The sequence below is a fragment of the Panthera tigris genome, chromosome E1, assembly GCF_018350195.1.
Source record: "Panthera tigris isolate Pti1 chromosome E1, P.tigris_Pti1_mat1.1, whole genome shotgun sequence".
In the NCBI taxonomy this organism is placed as follows: domain Eukaryota; kingdom Metazoa; phylum Chordata; class Mammalia; order Carnivora; family Felidae; genus Panthera; species Panthera tigris.
The window spans coordinates 10,476,796-10,495,920 of record NC_056673.1 but is presented as its reverse complement, the minus strand read 5'-3'; the positions used below and the strand labels follow the sequence as shown (position 1 = coordinate 10,495,920).

The following is a 19,125-nucleotide window of genomic DNA, read 5'->3' as shown; positions in this document are numbered from 1 at the left end:
GTGGGGCGTGAAGGCCCACGTCGTAATATGTCAGGGAGAACTGTGATCAGCAGCAGGGGCCAAAGCTGTGTGACGGCTGTCCTGGTTCGGTAGGTGTGCATTTACGATGCCAGCGTATGTGGGACCCTTGACTTCCTTCCAGAGGAATCCAGGGGAATGAGGGTCCCGGGCAATGGGTCGTGGCCACACAGGTAGGCTCTCCAGGGCACGTGCGACCGAGGGCACAAGGGAGGGGAGAGAGAAGGGAAGAGGTTTTCCGTTTATTTAATGTTCTTAAATTTAAGGTTACCCTGTGGACAAAAACAGCTTCCGAGTCTCCCGTCAGCGTAACACTGAAGGGTCTGGAAAGGGGCAGAAGTCTGCACGACTGAGCGCTGGCCTGTCTGTCCACTGCCAGCCCGTGGCCTTGTCTGAAGCCACGCGGAGGTGTTAGATGCTCGGGGCTTTCTCCCTGACTGCCAGGCTCCCAGCCAGCATGGGGGCTCCTAGCCACAGGCTCCAGCTTGGCCCAGTGAGGACACTGGGAGTGAAAACCCCTCTCTCAGATACTCTGAGGGACCCGCAGAGACCTACAAAGAGGAGCCTGCAGCTGAGAGGGGCCGAGAGGCTTGAACCGGGTTTGGAGACTACCCGGGGTTCCCAAGGGGTTCTGGTCACCGGGACGCGGGAGCACAGAGGCCAAGGCATGGATGGAGGGGCACAGTGGATGACAGAATCAGAGAGGTGGGCTGGCCCAGGTTCAGCCTTGGTTCTCTGCTGTGGATTTCAGCTGGTGGGAAACCGATTGCTAGGGGGAGAGAGGAGAGTTGTGGACGTGGTCCCAACAAAAGATGCTTGCAGGTCTGTGATGAGAAAGGATGCCCTACAGAAGCAACGGGAATCGTAACACTGGGGCGGATCCTGTAGAACGAAATGACTCCTTGTCTGCAGGGGTCTCTGGAGAGGGAGGGAGTTGCATTTAACCCAGTTTCCGTCTTCGGGCCCAGCCCTTCTGTGAGTGTAGGATATGGGAGTGTGCAGCTGGTCTGGGGGCAAAGTTAATACAGTTGGGGAGGGTGGAAGGAGCTCCAGAGAAAACGGGGGGGTTGCTTAGACTTGTAGGTGGGAGAGAGGTAGACAAGGCGACCCCACTGGCTTCTGCTGACCTTCCTCTGAGGGAAGCTGTCTCTTGCCTGTTTTTTCTTGCCATCTGTGTGCCCAGGGCTCCCCCGTTTAGAGCTCTAGTCGCCAGTCTGGAATGCTGCCTCTAGGAGGCGCATGCATGTTGCGCACTTGACCTTCTCATCCCCCAGGCCTGCCTCTCCACTTGCCTGCCTTCCTTCCCAGTTAGGGGCCTCGAACACCTTATCTCTGGGGAACCTGCCCTCATCTGGCTCTCCATCTTTTCCTTCACTCTTACGTCCGGTCACTGATGGTCCTGTGGTCCTGCCTCTCTCCAACCTCCAGCCTCAGTTCCTCTCTTCTTCTTCCCTTATCCTTTGGCGGATACTTCCGTAGCATCTTACCAAATTTCCCTGCTGCCAGTCCTTCCCAGGGCCAACCTCACCCCATGCTACTTCTGCTCTCTCTACCCGAAAGGCTTGTGTGGTCTCCTGCCTCCTTTGCTAAAAACTAATAAGCAGGGTTGCCTGACAAATAAGTGACCCACATAAGTGGTTGGCCACGATCCTTGTCCTGGTCCCTGACCAGGAGACCACTTGAGACAAATACGCAGCATGGTGGACCATAGTGTGGCTGGATCAGAGGAGTGTGGTTCTCCCCCAGCAAGGGCGGGGGAGAGTTATCATATGATTCTGATGGATGGAGTTTAGGTGCAGTGCAGGGGAAGCCACGTTTTGGTAGGCTCAGAGCAAAGCAGAAGAGGGATCAATGCCAGGTCCGCCCTGCAAGGTGGACCCACGTCCTCTCTCCTTGGGGACCGGAGAGAGCTCAGATAGATGCGGATTGCTGTGTCCAGAAATCCACGAGAAGCTCTGCCCCTGAGCTGGAAAATCGAGGCTGCTGCTTTGGGGTGTGAGAGTGACTTCAATCCCCCAGGCAGGAGAGGGATCTTTTATTTTAACCGGTAACGACTTCACACGGCAAAATGTCACAGGGTCCGTGATTTCAGAGAAGCAGGTTTGTCAGAGGGTGAGGAAGCAGTAGGCGTTCAGACGAGGGGCCAGGGTGACACCTGGCAGGTGGGAGAAGCAGCTGGCCTCATCGCGTCTGCGATTCTGATCCCCTGATGCCTTGTACGTCTCCAGCCCGTGTCGTTTTCCTCTCCCGCCTGAAGTCTTAGATTAAGATGCCAAACAGCCCGGACTTCTCTGCCCTGTACTTGTAAGCAGAGCCGGGTGGGATGGAGTCCTTCCCACGCCCCAGCTTTGTGAGGTCATCTTAGATCAGTGTTCTGAACTTCCATTTGGTTGAAAAAGTGCTGAGTTGGTCACCCCCTGTCCAGTGTGGAAGGTGATTTGTTTATACTCCGTCTCGGCCAGTCCTTGTGCTCTGGTAGGCGAACCACTTGGCTGCCTGTCTGTTGCCGGGCCCTCTCCTGCCCACGTCCCTGTGTTTCACGCCTCCAGGCGGGGGAGGAGGGGAGGAGGAGGGAGAGGGGGAGGCAGGAGGCCAGGAGCAGCAAGGACAGGCATCCGGTTGGGTCCTCGTGCTGTACCTGTGGCACGTGTGCATTTGGGGAAGAAGTGACCACCCTGCTCCCTGGTCTCCAGCACGCGATGCGGTCTCTCCTCGTTTCAGGGAATCCTACTGCCCCAGATCCTCACCGGAGTTGTCGCCAATCTTGTCAACGCCCTCATCAACTATCTGTTTCTCTATCAACTGGATCTCGGGGTGATGTGAGTCCAGCTGATTCTGGGGATGGGAGGCGGGGGCGGGGGGGGGGACCTGCCTGAGGCATTTCCAGGGCGGGATGGCAGGGGGGCACCTCTACTTGGTCATGTGTCCCGGTGGGGGTCCCCTCCCTGGGCCGCTCTGGAAAGCACGGTCAGGGACGGACCACGAGGCTGCTCCGGAAAGAAGATGCGTTTAGGGCTGCCACGGGAGTCCCCGTACGATGGACAGGCAGCTGCCCTCACTGGGACCGTTCCTCCCAGGGGGTCGGCACTGGCAAATACCATTTCCCAGTTCACCCTCGTGCTGCTCCTCTTCCTGTACATCCTCTGGAAGAAACGGCACCACACTATCTGGGAAGGTAAAGTCTGCTGTTCGTTTTCCAGCTCGGACGTGGGTCTTGTCTCGGGCTGAGCTCCAGCCCAGTGGCCCGTGTGTTGGCGATGTGTCTCTGTCCCTGCTGCAGGGTGGTCCTTTGAGTGTCTGTATGACTGGGCCTGCTTCTTCGACCTGGCCTTCCCCGGCATGCTCATGCTGTGCATTGAGTGGTGGGCCTTCGAGATCGGGAGCCTGCTGAGCGGTCAGTGTGGGGACAGGTGGCGATGGCTGGCGTGGGCACGGGCCCCGTCCGGAAGCACGGTGTCAGCTGCCTCTCTCCACCAGGTATCCTCGGCATGGTGGAGCTGGGAGCCCAGTCCGTGTTGTACGAAGTGACCGTCATTTTGTACATGGTGAGTGTCCGGGAGCCGGTCGTGTGGGGGTGCTAGCTGGTTCTTTTGAAAAGAGCCCAAAGGGGCGCCTGGGTGGCCCAGTCGGTTAAGCGGCCGACTTCAGCTCGGGTCACGGTCCGTGAGTTCGAGCCCTGTGTCGGGCTCTGGGCTGATGGCTAGGAGCCTGGAGCCTGCTTCCGATTCTGTGTCTCCCTCTGTCTCTGCCCCTCCCCTGTTCATGCTGTGTCTCTCTCTGTCTCAAAAATAAATAAACGTTAAAAAAAAATTTTTTTTTTAAATAAAAAGAAAAGAATCCAAAGAACGAGCGTAGGCATTCATCCCGTTAGTAACCTGTGAAACGATACACGAGAGTAAAATTTCATCGTAGAGCCAGGCAGGGCCCATCTGGAATGGTGGGGTCTTTCTGGTGAGCTCTGGGGAGTTTGCACGTCCTAGCACTGTTCGGATCTGAAAGATTTTTGCCTAAGCTTCTTTATTTGTGTAGAGAGAGAGGGCATGCAAATAAGGGAGGGACAGAGAAAAAGAGGGAGAGAGAGAATCCCAAGCGGAATTCTTGCTGTCAGTGCAGAGCCTGACGTGGGGCTCGGTCCCATGAACCGTGAGAACGTGACCCGAGCCGAAATCAAGAGTCAGACACCAGCCAGGCGCCCCCCGGATCTGAAAGACTTGATTTGATTTGCACACTTCCCAGACATGAAGAATCTTTTCCGGTTGTCACAACACACGATAGATGCCTGGGGGACAGGTCGAGGGCGCAAAGGGTGATGGCGCTAGGTTCATGGCGTGAGGAGCCCCGCTGCCTGGGATGAGCTTGGGTGGTGCATCTTTGCGTTTCCTTAAAGTTCCTTTTTACCCGACGCTCCGGGGAAGGGGAAAGGTCGCCGTTTTGGGATTCTGTTTTCTAAACTTGATCCCTTGATGGTCTTTCAGAACAGACTTCCCCTGGGCTCCTGGCAGTCCGTCCTCTGCACGCAGAGGAGGAACACGGTTGTGCGGGACCCTCCCTTGCACACCTTAGAAGCCTTGCCCCAAAGCCCAGTATGCGATGGAGATTCACATCAGCCTGGGGGCACTCGGCTAGGCAAATGGGAGGTTGCAAATTTATTTTCTCAGAACTTTTAGGACCAGGTTTTACCACTGAGGTGTATGCCATGATCTTCCGGGTCCCTGTTCCCTGGGGAAGGTGCACGGTTGGGCTGAGAACCGAGCCAAGAGGCAGGGACTTCTCTGCTCCCTGCTTACTCTTCCCTTTTCGTTATGGTATGTCTGCTTTTCATTTTAGATACCTTCAGGCTTCAGTGTGGCCACCAGTATCCGGGTAGGGAATGCGCTGGGCGCTGGAGACATCGAGCAGGCCAAGAAGTCCTCAACTGTCGCCTTGCTGGTCACAGGTGCTTAGACTCTTCAGTCATTGACTCACCCAAATGATCTGTGCCCGGGAAGCCCAGCCTCCCGGTGCCCTGCAGATCTCCTTTCTCACTGGTTGTTTCTCTGCTGTTTTTACCTCCAGGAGTCTTTGCTGTAACCTTCTGCGTCCTGTTGTTAATTTTTAAGGATCTGGTGGGGTACATTTTCACTAGCGACCGGTGAGTGTGGACATTTTCTTGAAATGCAAAATTTGCCGTAAAGAAATGGTTGGGTAGATGGATGCCTTCACACTGGGAGGCATCCTGGGGGTGTTGCATCGTGGAGGGTCCCTGAGCCATTTGTAAGATCAGAAACTCACCGGGGGCACCTGGGTGGCTCGGTCGGTTAAGTGGCCAACTTTGGCTCAGTTCATGATCTCACGGTCCATGGGTTCGAGCTCCACATTGGGCTCTGTGCTGACAGCTCAGTGCCTAAAGGACGCTTCAGATTCTGTGTCTCCCGTTCTCTCTGCCTCTCTCCCACTCGTGCTATGTCTCTCTCACTCTCAAAAATAAATAAACATAAAAAAAGGAAAAAAAAACCTCACCGATGTTTCCTGGGAAGAACTGATCAGGTGTAGGAACTAATTTATCATCCAGAATGCCAATTTATTGGTGATACGTGCTGCAGGTGGTCAGGATAGGTGTGCATTTTAGAGAAGGAGACCCCTTTTTGGTACCATTGATTACATTTTCAGTTAGTTATTTTGTTCCCAGTGATAAGAATCCTCTTGGTAGCTCAGAATCTGCCCCCCAAGTCCCTGGTAGCTACAAGTCGTGGAATGTATCGGTCAGTTCGAACCGAAGTGAAAATCTCCCTGAAGAGCTGTCTCAAAAAATCATGTGATCAGATTGATCACTGAGACGAATTCGTGTAAGGGATGGATCTCTTGTGTGGTTTGCGGGTCCTGTTTGGGTTGGTTGCTTTCATCAGTGAGGCTGGCCGGTGTGGGCATGTCGCAAGGATACTTCTGACTTGGGTTTCTTCTATCAGCAGTTGCAAAAGGCAACGTTGACTTTTCCTTCACGGGTGTAACAAGCAGGTGGTGGACAGGACTGCCCTCTGCCGTTCATTCCTTGGGTATCTTTTTGGGGTTGCCTTTTGACTTCTGATGTCGGGTTGTCCCCTTGAAGCCTCCGCCATGTTGCTGTGGGGAAATAGGATGTTTAAGTGTCCCTCGCTTCCAAGGAAGCCGAAAGGCAGCCGGAAATCATGCTCGTTTTGCTGCAAGGGAATCAGAACGGTCGTTATCGGATGTGTATTCTGCGCTGATGGTTTCAGTAGGCACGTGGCAGACGTTTGCTTCTGAGTCTGTCCACTTCCGGAAACCATGCGGGGCAGGAAGAAAACACGAAGAACAAAAGGGCCCAGGAACCATATCTTTGGTGGTATTGGGAGACCGAGAAAACTCACGACGTCAAATTATTTATCAGCTGACCAGGATCAGCTGAAACTGGCAGGATTGGTGACACAGATTTCTAACAAGGACACGGAACCTAACGTTAGCAGAGAGGGAGAAGAGAGAGAGCCCCTCGATGCAAAGTAATAAAGGAGGAAGTTACTAAAAAACAGTAGTTTTTTTGAACTGTGAGAGACGAGTTTGCATGACTTTTGAAAGTAAATTTAAAAAATCTGGAAGGAATATAGGGGCGTCTGAGTGGTGTCAGTTCAGTATCTGACGTCAGCTTAGGTCATGATCTCACAGTCCGTGAGTTCGATCCCTGTATCGGGCTCAGTGCTGACAGCTCGGGGCCTGGAGCCTGTTTCCGATTCTGTGTCTCCCTCTCTCCCTGTCCCTCCTTCACTTGCACTCTGTCTCTTTCTCTCAGAAAATGAATAAACATTTTAAAAAAAAACTTTTTTTAATCTGGAAGGGATAAATAACTTTCTAGGAAAATAATTTACCAAAACTTACCTTGGAAAACATAAAAGGTCTAACTGGACCGATTTCCTTAGAAGAAATAAGAAAAATTTATTTTAAAATTTGAAAAAGCACTAATCCCTGAGGATTCCCGTGGAGAATTTTATAAAACCTCGAAAATGTCATTCCAGTGCTGTCGAACTGTACCAGAGACCACAAAAAGGGAAATGTCCGCATTCTGTTTAGGAAGCAAAAATAACATTGGTACCGAAATCTGACAGAGTTTGTACAGTAAAAAAGAAAGTTGCAGGCCAATCGCACTTATTAATATCAGTTCTAAAATCAAAACTAAAATATTAGTGGACAGAATTCAGCAGCACATAAAAGATAATATATTTTGATGGGATATAAAAGTGAGTATGTTGGAAAAGCCAAGTTGTAGAAGGTCACGTAGAGAATGCTAGAACATGAACTAACAGTTTCTAGAAGGGGAACAGAAGACTGTATTTGTACTGGAAAAGTACAGACAGTATTCAGGATTGTTGCCCAGTCAGCAGGGAGGTGGCAATGGGTGGGCTGGGAACAGAGTGGAAGTAAGATTTTTCTCGATACTCTTTTTGCATGGCTTGATTTCTTTTAACCATTGGCAGACGTTACCTATTCAAGAAATAAAATCCAATTTGAATAGTGAACTGTATTTCTGTCCCGTGTTTAGAGGGGGAGGAGAGTGACCACCTTGTTCAGTGCTGGGTTTCCTGATTTCTTAATTCATTCAACAAATATTTATTGCCAGACAACGATCTAGGCCTGTTTGTTCATCGCTCAAGAGTATGATGGATTTTTTTGCCTTCCTGGGTCAGTGGCAGCATTTTCTAGAAGCGTAGGTGTTAAAATCAAAGTCTCTAGCTGTAGAGGTTAGGGACTACCTCTAGGAACCAAGGATAATTCTGTAAACTGTCTCTATGGCCTTTGTAACATGCCAACCGGGTTCCACAGAGAGAACTGTAACCACTCTGTTCTTCTCCATCCAGACACACTGAGATACGTGTGGAATCATGTTCAAAGAAGGATGGCATTGGGGCGCCTGGGTGGCTCAGTCGGTTAAGCATCTGACTTCCGTTCAGGCCATGATCTCACGGTTCGTGAGTTCGAGCCCCACATCAAGCTCTCGAGGCGCTGTCCGTGCAGGGCCCGCTTTGGATCCTCTCTCCCTGCCCCTCAACTGCTCACATGTGCTTGCACACTCTCTCTCAAAAATAAACATGAAAAGAGGGTGGCATTATAATCCAAATTTTATTCTTTTGTGGGCAGTGGAGCACCACCTCATCTCATGCAATTGTTTCCATCAACTAGTTGGACTATATATTCCTTCTGGAAGTCATTCGATGCAGTGTAGGGTTGGTTTCCTCTACGGGCCAAGAAACCGTAGGATTGTCCGCGAATCGGGTGTTGGCTGGAACGCATGAGCCCCTCCGGTTTTACGCAGAGGCCAAGTGCCGTCACCTGAGCCACACATCTGTCTCCTCCTGATCACAACGTGCTTTCTTTTCCTAACAGAGAAATCGTGGCTCTGGTTGCTGAGGTGATTCCGATCTGTGCTGTTTCCCATGTGTTCGAAGGACTTGCTGTAAGTGTTACGTAGTATTCCTTTCAAGCCCCTTTATGATCTACACGTTTCTTCTGATGGTGGTACATTTAAACCGAAAAGAGCAGTTGGGGGTGCCTGGGCGGCTCAGTGGGTCAAGCGTCCGACTTCGGCTCAGGTCATGATCTCACCGCTCGTGGGTTCGAGCCCCATGTCGGGCTCTGTGCTGACAGTTCAGAGCCTGGAGCCTGCTTCGGATTCTGTGTCTCCCTCTCTCTCTCTGCCCCTCCCCTGCCCTCTCCCTGTCTCTCAAAAACGAATAAGCGTTAAAAAAAAAAAATTAAAAAGGAAAAAAGAGAAGGAAAGAGCAACTGGGATGGGGCAGGTAGGTAATACCGAACGTTTTTATCATACTCGCTCGATAAGAACACTGGCACGTGATCACGGATTTTAAGTCCGAGCCCCGCCCCCGCCCCGGGATGGGAGGTGCTTGGGGACAGGAGTCTTTCAGAAGCCTCAGCACTGTTCTCACTGATGGATGTTTTCTGCCTACAGTGCACAAGTGGTGGCATCCTGCGGGGAAGTGGCAACCAGAAGGCTGGGGCCATGGTCAATGCCGTCGGGTATTATGTGGTTGGTCTCCCTGTCGGGATCTCGCTGATGTTCCTGGCCAGACTGAAAGTGCTTGGTAAGCATTAACCACGGGCAGGCAGATCTGTTACTTATGGGGCCTGGAAATGACTGTTGGAGCATGGAGGCTTTTTTCTTTTCTTTTTTTTTTTTTTTGAGACTTGGCCCTGGAACTTTGAAACTTTTGCGTTCTCGTTCCGTGCCCTGTCAGTGAGAAGCACGGAGTGGACAGCAGGTAGCCAGGGACCCGGGACTGCAAGTTCATGCCCCTCTTGCCCAGCCGGGCCCGCTTTTCACACTGACATGCTTGAGTAGAGCAGGGTGACCTTTCTACTCCTCTCCCTGCCCTGTGCCATCAAGTTCTCACGTCCTCAGAGTTGGTGAGAGCAGGAGGGCCGAGGAAGCTTGGAGAAACGTGCCTTTTGTGGCCCCGGTTCTGTCCTTTGGTAGAAGCGCTTGTATGGTGAGACCCGGAGAGTGAGTCTGCAGGACTGGTTGTGGCCATCGTAAACTGGCCATACTGGAGTGTGTTTGGGCTGAGGCAGGGGAAGCCATGGGTCAGCCTTGGCGTGATGCTTACAGAACTTCCAGCAGCAGCCATGGTAGCCGAATACATCCTAGAGCATGGCTCCTGTGTCAGCCCATGCAGCCCTTAGAGCCGTGCTCTCAACGTCACCTTCATTGCCATTCTGTTGCCTCCACCTCCCGCCTGGTACGACCTTGTAAGCCTTGTGCCTTGCAGGTCTCCCCAGAAGGCCATGGGGGTGATGTGTGTGAACCGCACAGAAGGCAGGCACAGGGGTGTGAGGGGACTCTTTATCCCCTTGCCACACTTGGAGGAAAGGACTTAATCCATGCTAACCTTGAAAAACAGAGAGAGGGGCGCCTGGGTGGCTCAGTGGGCTAAGCATCCAACTTCTGCTCAGGTCCTGATCTCGCGGTTCATGAGTTCGAGCCCCACGTCGGGCTCTGTGCTGACAGCTTAGAGCCTGGAGCCTGCCTCGGATTCTGTGTCTCCCTCTTTCTCTGCCTCTCCCTTGCTCGTGCTTTGTCTGTCTCTCTCTCAAAGCATTTAAAAAATTTTTTGAAGTATAGAAACAAATGACGGCCCAGCTTTGATTTCTAAGATAATAATTTGGAATACACTGGTGGTTAACGCATGATGATGTTAAAACCTGAGCACTTTATCTTTGGGTGAAGTGGTGACAGACTTAAGCGTGGCTCATTTTTACCCATCAGTACTTGGCTGGCGGGGGAGCAGTGAGAAGTCATCCGATACCTGGAGTGAACTTCCCATCCCGTTACGCTGCACATTGCTCTCCAGCTGAATAATATTTTAATGAAAAATACGGGAGATGTTCAAAGAATGGAGTTGCCAGTGCAAAGTTCACTGGCTTTCATCGTGGTGCAGAAAATTATTTAGCTGAGTTTCTGGCATTATTCATATTTTGGATTTGCCAGTGGCATAGCTAAGGGAAGTATTAGAGAAATCCACTTAAAAATACAGATCTGTGTTCCCAGTGCTGCTCATTTGACAAAAGCATCCCTAGGATGTGCAAAGCAGAGGGAGTTAAGAATCACTTAAAAGAGAGGCACCTGGGTAGCTCAGTCGGTTGAGTGTCCGACTTCGGCTCAGGTCATGATCTCAGTTTGTGGGTTCAAGCCCCGCATCAGGCTCTATGCTGACAGCTTGCCCAGAGCCTGCAGCCTGCTTCGGATTGTGTGTCTCTTTCTCTCTCTCTCTGCCCCTCCCCTGCTCATGCCCTGTCTCTCTCTGTCTCTCAAAAATAAATGTTAAAAAAAAAAAAAAAAAAAGAATCACTTAAAAGAAATGCTGTGGTGGGGCACCTGGGTCGCTCAGTCGATTAAGGGTCCCAACTTCGGCTCAGGTCTTGATCTCACAGTTCATGAGTTTGAGCTCCGCGTCGGGCTCTGTGCTGACCTCTTGGGAGCCCGGAGCCTGCTTTGGATTCTGGGTCTCCCTTTCTCTCTGCCCCTCTCCTGCTCATGCTCTCTCTGTCTGTCTCTCTCAAAAATAAAACATTAAACATTAAAAAAAAATGCTGTGGTGCAAACTTCCAGTTATAAAGTAAGTCCTGGGGATTGGGAATGTGCAATTTGGTAGCTACAGTTAATAATACTGTTATTACTTGCTTGAAGGTTGGCAAGGCCGGGGCCAGCATCCCTGGAGTTCTGGCAGAGATCCAAAGGCAGGCAGAGGAGTTGGGAAGGTTTTGTGGAGGGGCGGGGGGTGGGAGGAAGGGGCACGCTTCGGGTGTTGGGTGCTGGTGGCCTGGGGAAGCTGGAAGCAGGCTAAGTAGACGTGGGGCATCCTGTGCAATTGGTCAGGGGTGCGTGTTTGCTTTTCTCTGCTTGGTTCTGAGTGGGAAGCAGGGACCAAAATTAGGGAAGCTGTCAGTTCTTAAGTCAAATCCTGGCCATTTTGGGTCAGCTGTTGCAGAAGTTACTGTTCAGCGTCCTGGAGTGTCCTTAGGGATAGCTATCTGCAAGTCTGATGTGGAACAGGCTGGCTTTTCGGTTGTTTATTGTGGATAAGGGGTTTCCTGGCTCTGTTGCTGCAGGTTGTGGGTCAGAGTTCTACTTTTTTTTTTTAACGTTTATTTATTTTTGGGACAGAGAGAGACAGAGCATGAACTGGGGAGGGGCAGAGAGAGAGGGAGACACAGAATCGGAAACAGGCTCCAGGCTCTGAGCCATCAGCCCAGAGCCTGACGCGGGGCTCGAACTCACGGACCGCGAGATCGTGACCTGAGCCGAAGTCAGACGCTTAACCGACTGAGCCACCCAGGCGCCCCCAGAGTTCTACTTTGATATATGGTGTGGCCATCGTATATTCAGTGTCTCAGTCTCCTCTTTTTCAGGGAAAATTAGAGACAAGGGGAATTCAGGGAAAGCTAGGGAGCCAGGTCTTACCACTTGGGGATTGTACAGTCATCTTCATAGTCAACTGTATTGCAAGATCTTCTTGAGCTCCTTGATGTTGTACCGTCATGATGACCATCATGGTGAGCGATTGTGCAGAACCATTCAAGACTTGGGAAAAAATGCAACCAGCCAGCGTCACAACCATTGAAAAGGTCCCTGCCAACAAGGTTCAGGAGCAGTTTTCCCTGCTCTCTCTTCCGGTAGATGAAATCTTCTGGCTAAAGATGGTGAAGAAGCTGTTTAGGAAGATGTTGTGGGAAGGCAGCCTTAAGCTGTTGGCGGTAGGACCCTGGTGATATTTTGCACGTATAGCCCATCAGTGTGGTCAGGCTGGTATTGGTGGTGAAATCCCTAGACACAGGCCTTCCAGTGTCCTAATTCTTTCAGAATTTAAGGATGAGTTTAAGGATGACATTGGTCCTTTCTACTTTTCCAGAAGATTGTGGGTGATGAGGACAGCATAGTTTTTTGAGTAAGGAGTGATAGTTTACAGAGTTCTTTTATATGGCTCCCATAAAGCATGTGCCTCAGTCACTTGGTATAAAACTTGCCATCTGAGACCTGTAAAACCTGAGACATCAGGTTGGAAATACAAAGTCAGGCAGCTTTTTGGTGATGGTAAGGGCTGTAGCTTTTCAGCAAGGAAATGCGTCATCTATCCTGAAAATAGACAACCGGTAACTAAACCGTATGTAAATCCTATGGAGGAGACATGCTGGACAAAATCCATCTGTAGGCGTTCAAAGGTCCCTTGAGGCCTGGTTCCCGGCCATGTCGACCTTCACGGTTTCTCCAGGATTATGTTGGTGACGAGCGACACATGACCTGAAAAAAATCTCAGCTATTTTTTTTTTTTAATTTTTTTTTAACGTTTATTTGTTTTTGAGACACAGAGAGACAGAGCATGAACGGGGGAGGGGCAGAAAGAGAGGGAGACACAGAATCGGAAGCAGGCTCCAGGCTCTGAGCCATCAGCCCAGAGCCTGACGCGGGGCTCGAACTCAGGGACCGTGAGATCGTGACCTGAGCTGAAGTCGGAGGCTTAACCGACCGAGCCACCCAGGCGCCCCTCAGCTATTTTTTTAAAGTTTCCCCACCGACGTTGATTTCAGATGCTAAGCAACCCGTCTACTCTGTGATGATGAATAGTTCCGTGGAGAAACTTCGCTAACATCCATTTGAAATCATCTTGTGCTCTTGAGTGGCCATCTTGATGGTGCCAGAGATTCCCTGAGTGATGGGTGTGCAGCCAGATGTGTTTTCCTTTCGTCTTTTTCAAAACCGGAGGCTAAACACTGGTCTTTTACAGTGGCCTCTTTGAACCCTCCAGAGATCTAGCTTTGGAGGGCTCGGATAGGATCAGAACCTGGTTTAAAGTGGCTTGTTTGGCTCAGTGATCTGCGAGGGTCTCCTTCTGGCTTCTGCGTTCTCTTGTTCTCTGTGGGTCTCCATGTTTACAACGGCTGCCTCTCTGGAAGACAGAAGTGAGTTTAAAGGTTTCTTCACTTGCTTTCTATCTGTGATAGGGGCTCCAGCAGAGGTGAGAAACCTCCCCCCGTTTCCAGAACAGCCCCACATCAGGCAGGGGCTTCTCCCACAGCATCAGTTTGCCGTTCGCATATATGTCTACTCTGTGGTCTTTGCTGGTGACATACTTTGGGAGTCACAGTAGGGTCTGCTATCTGGGCTGATGTTTTATGTCAGGTAGAGGACTGCAGTCTAATATTTTATTGTTCTATTATTTTTCTTCGAAGTTTATTTATTTTTGAGAGAGAGACACAGCATGAGCAGGGGAGGGGCAGAGAGAAAGAGAGAGAGAGGGAGACACAGAATCCAGAGCAGGCTCCAGGCTCCGAGCTGTCGGCACAGACCCCAACACAGGGCTCGAACTCATGAACTTTGAGATTATGGGCACAGAGAGACAAAGTAGTTTTTTGTAGCTGGGGATGCCTGGGTGGGAAGGAGGCCTGCTGAGGAGCCTTCTAGGTTTCAGAAACTTGTTCGTGTTGGGGCCTCCTGAGCACAGGGTCTGTCTCTATGGACCAGTCGATTCATAGAGAGGTGTTGCAAGCTCAGAAAAATTTGGCCCCCGTGGTCTGCAATATCCAGTTAAACCCAGAAATCCTGGATAGGTCATACCCTAAATGAACTGTGTTGTGGCAAAATTGTGATTGTGCTTTTGCAACGATGTCTCTCTTCTGCCAAGGCTGAGAACAAGAAAACAGAATGTTTTACGTGCACTTCCTCATTCTCCGCACAAAGTAAGAGTGCTGGTGCATCATGTATCAGAAATGAATCACAAGAGGGCGCCTGGGTGGCTCAGTTGGTTAAGCATCTGACTTCGGCTCAGGTCACGATCTCACGGTTTGTGAGTTCGAGTCCCTCAGAGGGCGAGCTTGAACCCCACTTTGGGTGAGTTTGAGCCCTGCTTCAGGCGAGCCCCGCTTCTCTCTCTCCTCTCCCACTCTGCCTGTTGTGGGATTCTCTCTCTGTCTCCCTATCTCTCTGCCTCTTGCTTACTTGTGCCCTCTCTCTCAAGAGGGAAAAAAAAAAAAAGATGATCTTCCTCTCCCTGTGCCCCTCTCCCTCGCTCATGTGCTTTCTTCCTCTGTCTCATGAATGAATGAATGAATGAATGAATCCTGCTGTGATTTAAAAAAAGGAAAAAAAAAAAAAGAACCACAAGGGAAATGTACATTTTGAAAATTCTTTTTTAAATTAGAAAACAAATTTTTTTTTTTTATTTTAGAGCGAGGGGATGCAAGTGGGGAGAGGGGCAGAGGGAGAGCAAGAGAATCCCCAGCAAGGACGGAGCCTGATGCAGGGCTCCCAACCACGACCCCGGGATCCTAACGTGAGCCAAAATCGAGTCAGGTAGTCAGCGGACTGAGCCACCCAGGTGCCCCGATTTTTAAAATTCTCGATTAAGGAACTGAGAAAAATTGAGGGGGGTGGGGGGGATTCAGTGGCCCTCCTAGCCTGTGACTGTGCAGACACACTGTTGTCCTCGGCTGGTGAAGGAAAGGGGTGTCGGCCGTCCCCGTGTAGAGGCTCGCTGAACAGAGCAGAACAAAGACACGTCACTACAGTAAAGCGAGTGGCTTCAGGAGGGATTGATGTCACGATGGTTCTGGGTCAGGTATTTGTGGTGAGCGAGGGATAACAATTTTGTTGATGGCCCCGAAAGTCTTGAGTAAAGATATCCTCATGCATTTGACTTTTTTTTTTTTTTTTTTAGTGACAGTTCTAAGGGCCAGTCCAGGGTATGGAAAGACCTCTGGGTGTGACTTTTCAACGCTAAGTTTGAATCCTTTCATTTGCCTTCAAGGGATGCTGGGGAAGGAAGTTTAGGTAACACTTGGTAGGAGCAGTCTGAACTTTTAGGGGTCCTGCTCCAATCCTTTGGCTGTGTCAGTACAGTAACCAAGGCCATGGAGTGTCAGGCATAGTGTCAAGGTCCTTGTCTGGGGTCTGTGTCAAATATAGGAAGCAAGGTGTGCACCCCGAGCAGACCGAATTTGACCATAAATAGAGGAGTCCGCTCAGATCTCTGGTATGCATTTGATCTCACGGTTCCGCCTGCAGAGGAAGGCTCCCCCTGTGAAATTTGCAGGGGTGATAGCACCGAGCAGGAAGGTGCGCCTCTCAGTCAAGGGCTCCAGGGTTACGGTTAAAGACTGGGATAATTGGCGGGGGTGCCTGGGTGGCTCAGTCGGATTAGTGCCTCTTTTTTTTTTTTTTTTTTTTTTTTAAAGTTTTTAAATGCTTATTTATTTTTGAGCGACAGAGCCGAGAGTGGGAGTGGGGTGGGCAGAGAGAGAGAGAGAGAGAGAGAGAGAGAGAGAGGGAGACACAGAATCCGAAGCAGGCTCCAGGCTGAGCTCTCAGCACGGAATCCGAAGCGTCTGACTCTTGCTTTCGGCTGAGGTCATGATCTTGCGGTTTGTGAGTTTTGAGCCCTGCGTCGGGCTCTGCGATGACAGTGCAGAGCCTGCTTGGGATTTTTTCTCTCTCCCTCTCCCCGGCTTGTGCTCTCTGTCTCTCTCAAAATAAATAAATAAACTTAGGGGGAAAAAAAAAAGACTGGGAGATTGGGAAAACCTGCGGGTCATTTGAAATACCAACCACGTGTGCAATATGTGTACCCTGAGACAGAGGTTGGGTAAGGTGCCGGGGCTGCTTGTAGAAAGCGGGGCACCCGCCAGGCATTGATGAGGATGGCCGTCTCTATTTACGGTGAATTCACCTGGAGTGTTGAAGGGCCTGGCGGGATAGTGGGTGATTTTGCCTTCCGCAAGCACTCACTGACCTGAGACGAGAGAGTTTTCTTGGTCTTGGGTTTTCCCTTCCTGGCATCCCTTCTGTTTACAATATCTGCAAGTGTCCTTGTAGTTGGAGGTTGGCCGGGGTGGGGGCGGGGGGCGGCCATCCAGCGGTCTCTCTTGCAGGTCCCAAAGAGACTTGGGGTCTTGGCTCATTTTTGTCCCAAAGTCCTTTTTCAAAATGGTTCTCCCATGTGTTGTAGGTCAGCGAAAGGGTTATGTTTCCTACCAAGCTCTGTGTTCATCTTCGCTTTCCAATTTCAGTGTTAGTTTTCTCATCGACAAAAGGAGACGAAAGGGTTGTGACATCGAGCACCTTCTCTGACGCCCACACGGCGGTTGGAAGGGGCTTAGCACGGGCGGGCGGAAACCCAAAAAGAAAGCTCCCTGGATCAAAGCCAAGGCCTCAGGACACAAAACCGTGACAGGAGAGCCTCATCTGGTCTTAGTGGTGACCTGCAGAAAAGTCTGTCCCAGTGGATGCCAGTTGGGTTGAGAACCACAAACTCCTCGTGGGTCCGTGAGATCGGCACACGCGGCGGGCTTCTAGGGCCTGTGCCTGGGTTCTGGCCTCTAACTGTCCCTCTGTGACAGACAACACTTTACACAGCACCACAAAGCACAGCAAAAGGGATGAAAAGGAATGGCCTGATTCCACCCAAGATGCCAAACGAATGGGAACCAGGGACAAAACCTGGGTACTGAGCCGAGGAGCTCATTGTAAAGAGATTGGGGCGCAGGCCTGGCCCGAACTCACATCGTCAAGGACTGCACACGCCACAGGCCGACAGGCACAAGGGGCCTCTGTGGGTACCACATCGGGTTGGAGGCTGGGGCCTGTGGTGGTAGGCAGTGTAGGCCAGGTCTTGTGGGGCCTCCATGATGAGCTGTGGACTCATGGGAAATGGGAAAAACGAAGGCCATTATTCTGAGTTTGCTCTAGCAAGGGAGTCAGCCACCACCACCGGAGTTTGGGCAGAGACCCAGAGGCAGGCAGAGGGGTGGGAGAACTCTACAGGGAAACTAAGAGAGGTCTCAGGTGTGCCCTCATGTCCCGGGGAAGCCGGAAGCGGGCTAACAAGAGAATCGGGGCATCCTGTGGGATTGGTGGGGGCAGGGGGGAGGGCGTGTTTGCTTTTCTCTGGTTGGCCCTAAGTTGGAAGCAGGGACAAAACTTAGGGAACGTGTCAATTATCGATCAAGTCCTGGCCGTTTTGGGTCAGTTGTTGCAGAAGTTCTTATGTAGCACCCTGGATTATTCCCAGAGTTTGACATGTAACCAGCTGGCTTCTCGGGTTTATTGTAGGTAAGGAAGGGCTTGGTTTCTGGACAGATTGCTGTAGGCTGTGGATCAGAGTTCTATTTTTTTTTTTTTTAAATATTTATTTATTTTTGAGAGAGAGAGAGAGAGAGACAGTGTGTGAACCGGGGAGGGGCAGAGAGGGAGGGAGACAGAGAATTGGAAGCAGGTAGCTCCATGCTGTCAATGCAAAAGCCTGACGTGGGGCTTGAACCCATGAACCATGAGATCATGACCTGAGCCGGAGTCAGCCTCTCAACCGACTGAGCTGCCCAGGCGCCCCTAGGGTTCTGTTTTTACATATGGTCTGCCCGTTGGCTGTTTGCATATTCAGTTCCTCACCGCGCTTGTTGGCTTTTCTGATTCTGCCATTGCTTCACTGTTGACCAAAGAAACCCTTCTCAACTTGGGGTCTCCGTGTCCCGTGTGGGTTTACTAGGTAGAGTGCGATGGTACCTTGAGATCCACGAGGCTTTTCCTGTGTTCTGTTCTCCCTCAGCCTCTCTGTGATCATCCCTCTGCGGACAACCTTGTCCCAGGAGCTCTGGAAGTCTGTGCCCAAAGCCAGTAAGCCTGTAGGAAGTGCCAACGGAGGGAACTTAACATGGCTGGTGACTTGTGCATTTTGAAAACGTTAGTCCCTTTTGAGGAAAATAGGCCATAGCTGTTCAGAAGCATAGCACTCTTAGAGAACAGGAAATAGTCTGTCTTGGGAATTTCATTTCCTTATAACCTGCGTGTCTCTTACTAGCAAAGTATTAGGATCACAAAGGCCAAAAAGAGCGTCTAAACATCAGTTCTGAGACCCAGAGCACTGGGCAGTGACCACAGGGAGCCCTGGGCCTCTCAGAACCTTCTGGAAACCAAAGGAGAGCAGGAAGGGGATGTCTGGATCACTGTGGGCTCCACTGCAGCCGTGAAAGCAGATTCTCAAAGTGAGACAGGAGGCATATACTCCCCAGGGGTGCCCTGTTTTCCATGGAATTAACCTCTATTAAATATTTCCACTTCTAGGTCTGTGGTCCGGCATCCTTATCTGTGTGATCACGCAGTGTGTGTGTTTTTTCATCTTTATTTCTCAGCTAAACTGGAAGAAAGCCTGTGAAGAGGTAACTATGTTCATTGCTGGCCCATAAAAGTTCCTCTCCTAGAAAACAATCTGTTCAGGCTCTCTCCCTCTCATTTGTAAGGTTCTTTCCCCTTTTATCACCAATGCTTTGTTGTTGTTTCAATTGCCTTTATTTCAGATGCTAAGGGCCAGATACCCCTGCAGTTATCCATTTCCCTTTTGTTTATTTATCAAACAGAAAAATAGGGGTTCCTTTCCTCCTCGTATCCCAAGCCAGGCTACCACCCTTGTGCCTGAAAAATCAATTTGAGGACAGGATTTGAAACTGGAAAGAAAGGAGGCATGCCAGCCAATTTATCCTGATAGTGTTTTTTATGATCCCAAAATATTTCATTAAGATACCTGCACACATGAGTGTCTCCAGCTTGCTAGGGTCAATGTG

General features: G+C 50.6%; 1 protein-coding gene across 2 annotated transcripts in view; it reads left to right on the top strand.

The window, feature by feature from the left end:
• Positions 1-19,125, top strand: part of LOC102963646 (multidrug and toxin extrusion protein 1) — a 37,099-nt gene that overhangs the window by 14,805 nt on the left and 3,169 nt on the right. For both annotated transcript variants that reach the window (XM_042965890.1, XM_042965891.1), the window contains exons 7-15: positions 2,740-2,837; positions 3,096-3,193; positions 3,299-3,412; positions 3,496-3,563; positions 4,846-4,954; positions 5,074-5,149; positions 8,389-8,458; positions 8,972-9,104; positions 18,629-18,723. In XM_042965890.1, coding sequence (XP_042821824.1) covers positions 2,740-2,837; positions 3,096-3,193; positions 3,299-3,412; positions 3,496-3,563; positions 4,846-4,954; positions 5,074-5,149; positions 8,389-8,458; positions 8,972-9,104; positions 18,629-18,723 — 861 coding nt within the window. The remainder of the gene's footprint in view (positions 1-2,739; positions 2,838-3,095; positions 3,194-3,298; positions 3,413-3,495; positions 3,564-4,845; positions 4,955-5,073; positions 5,150-8,388; positions 8,459-8,971; positions 9,105-18,628; positions 18,724-19,125) is intronic.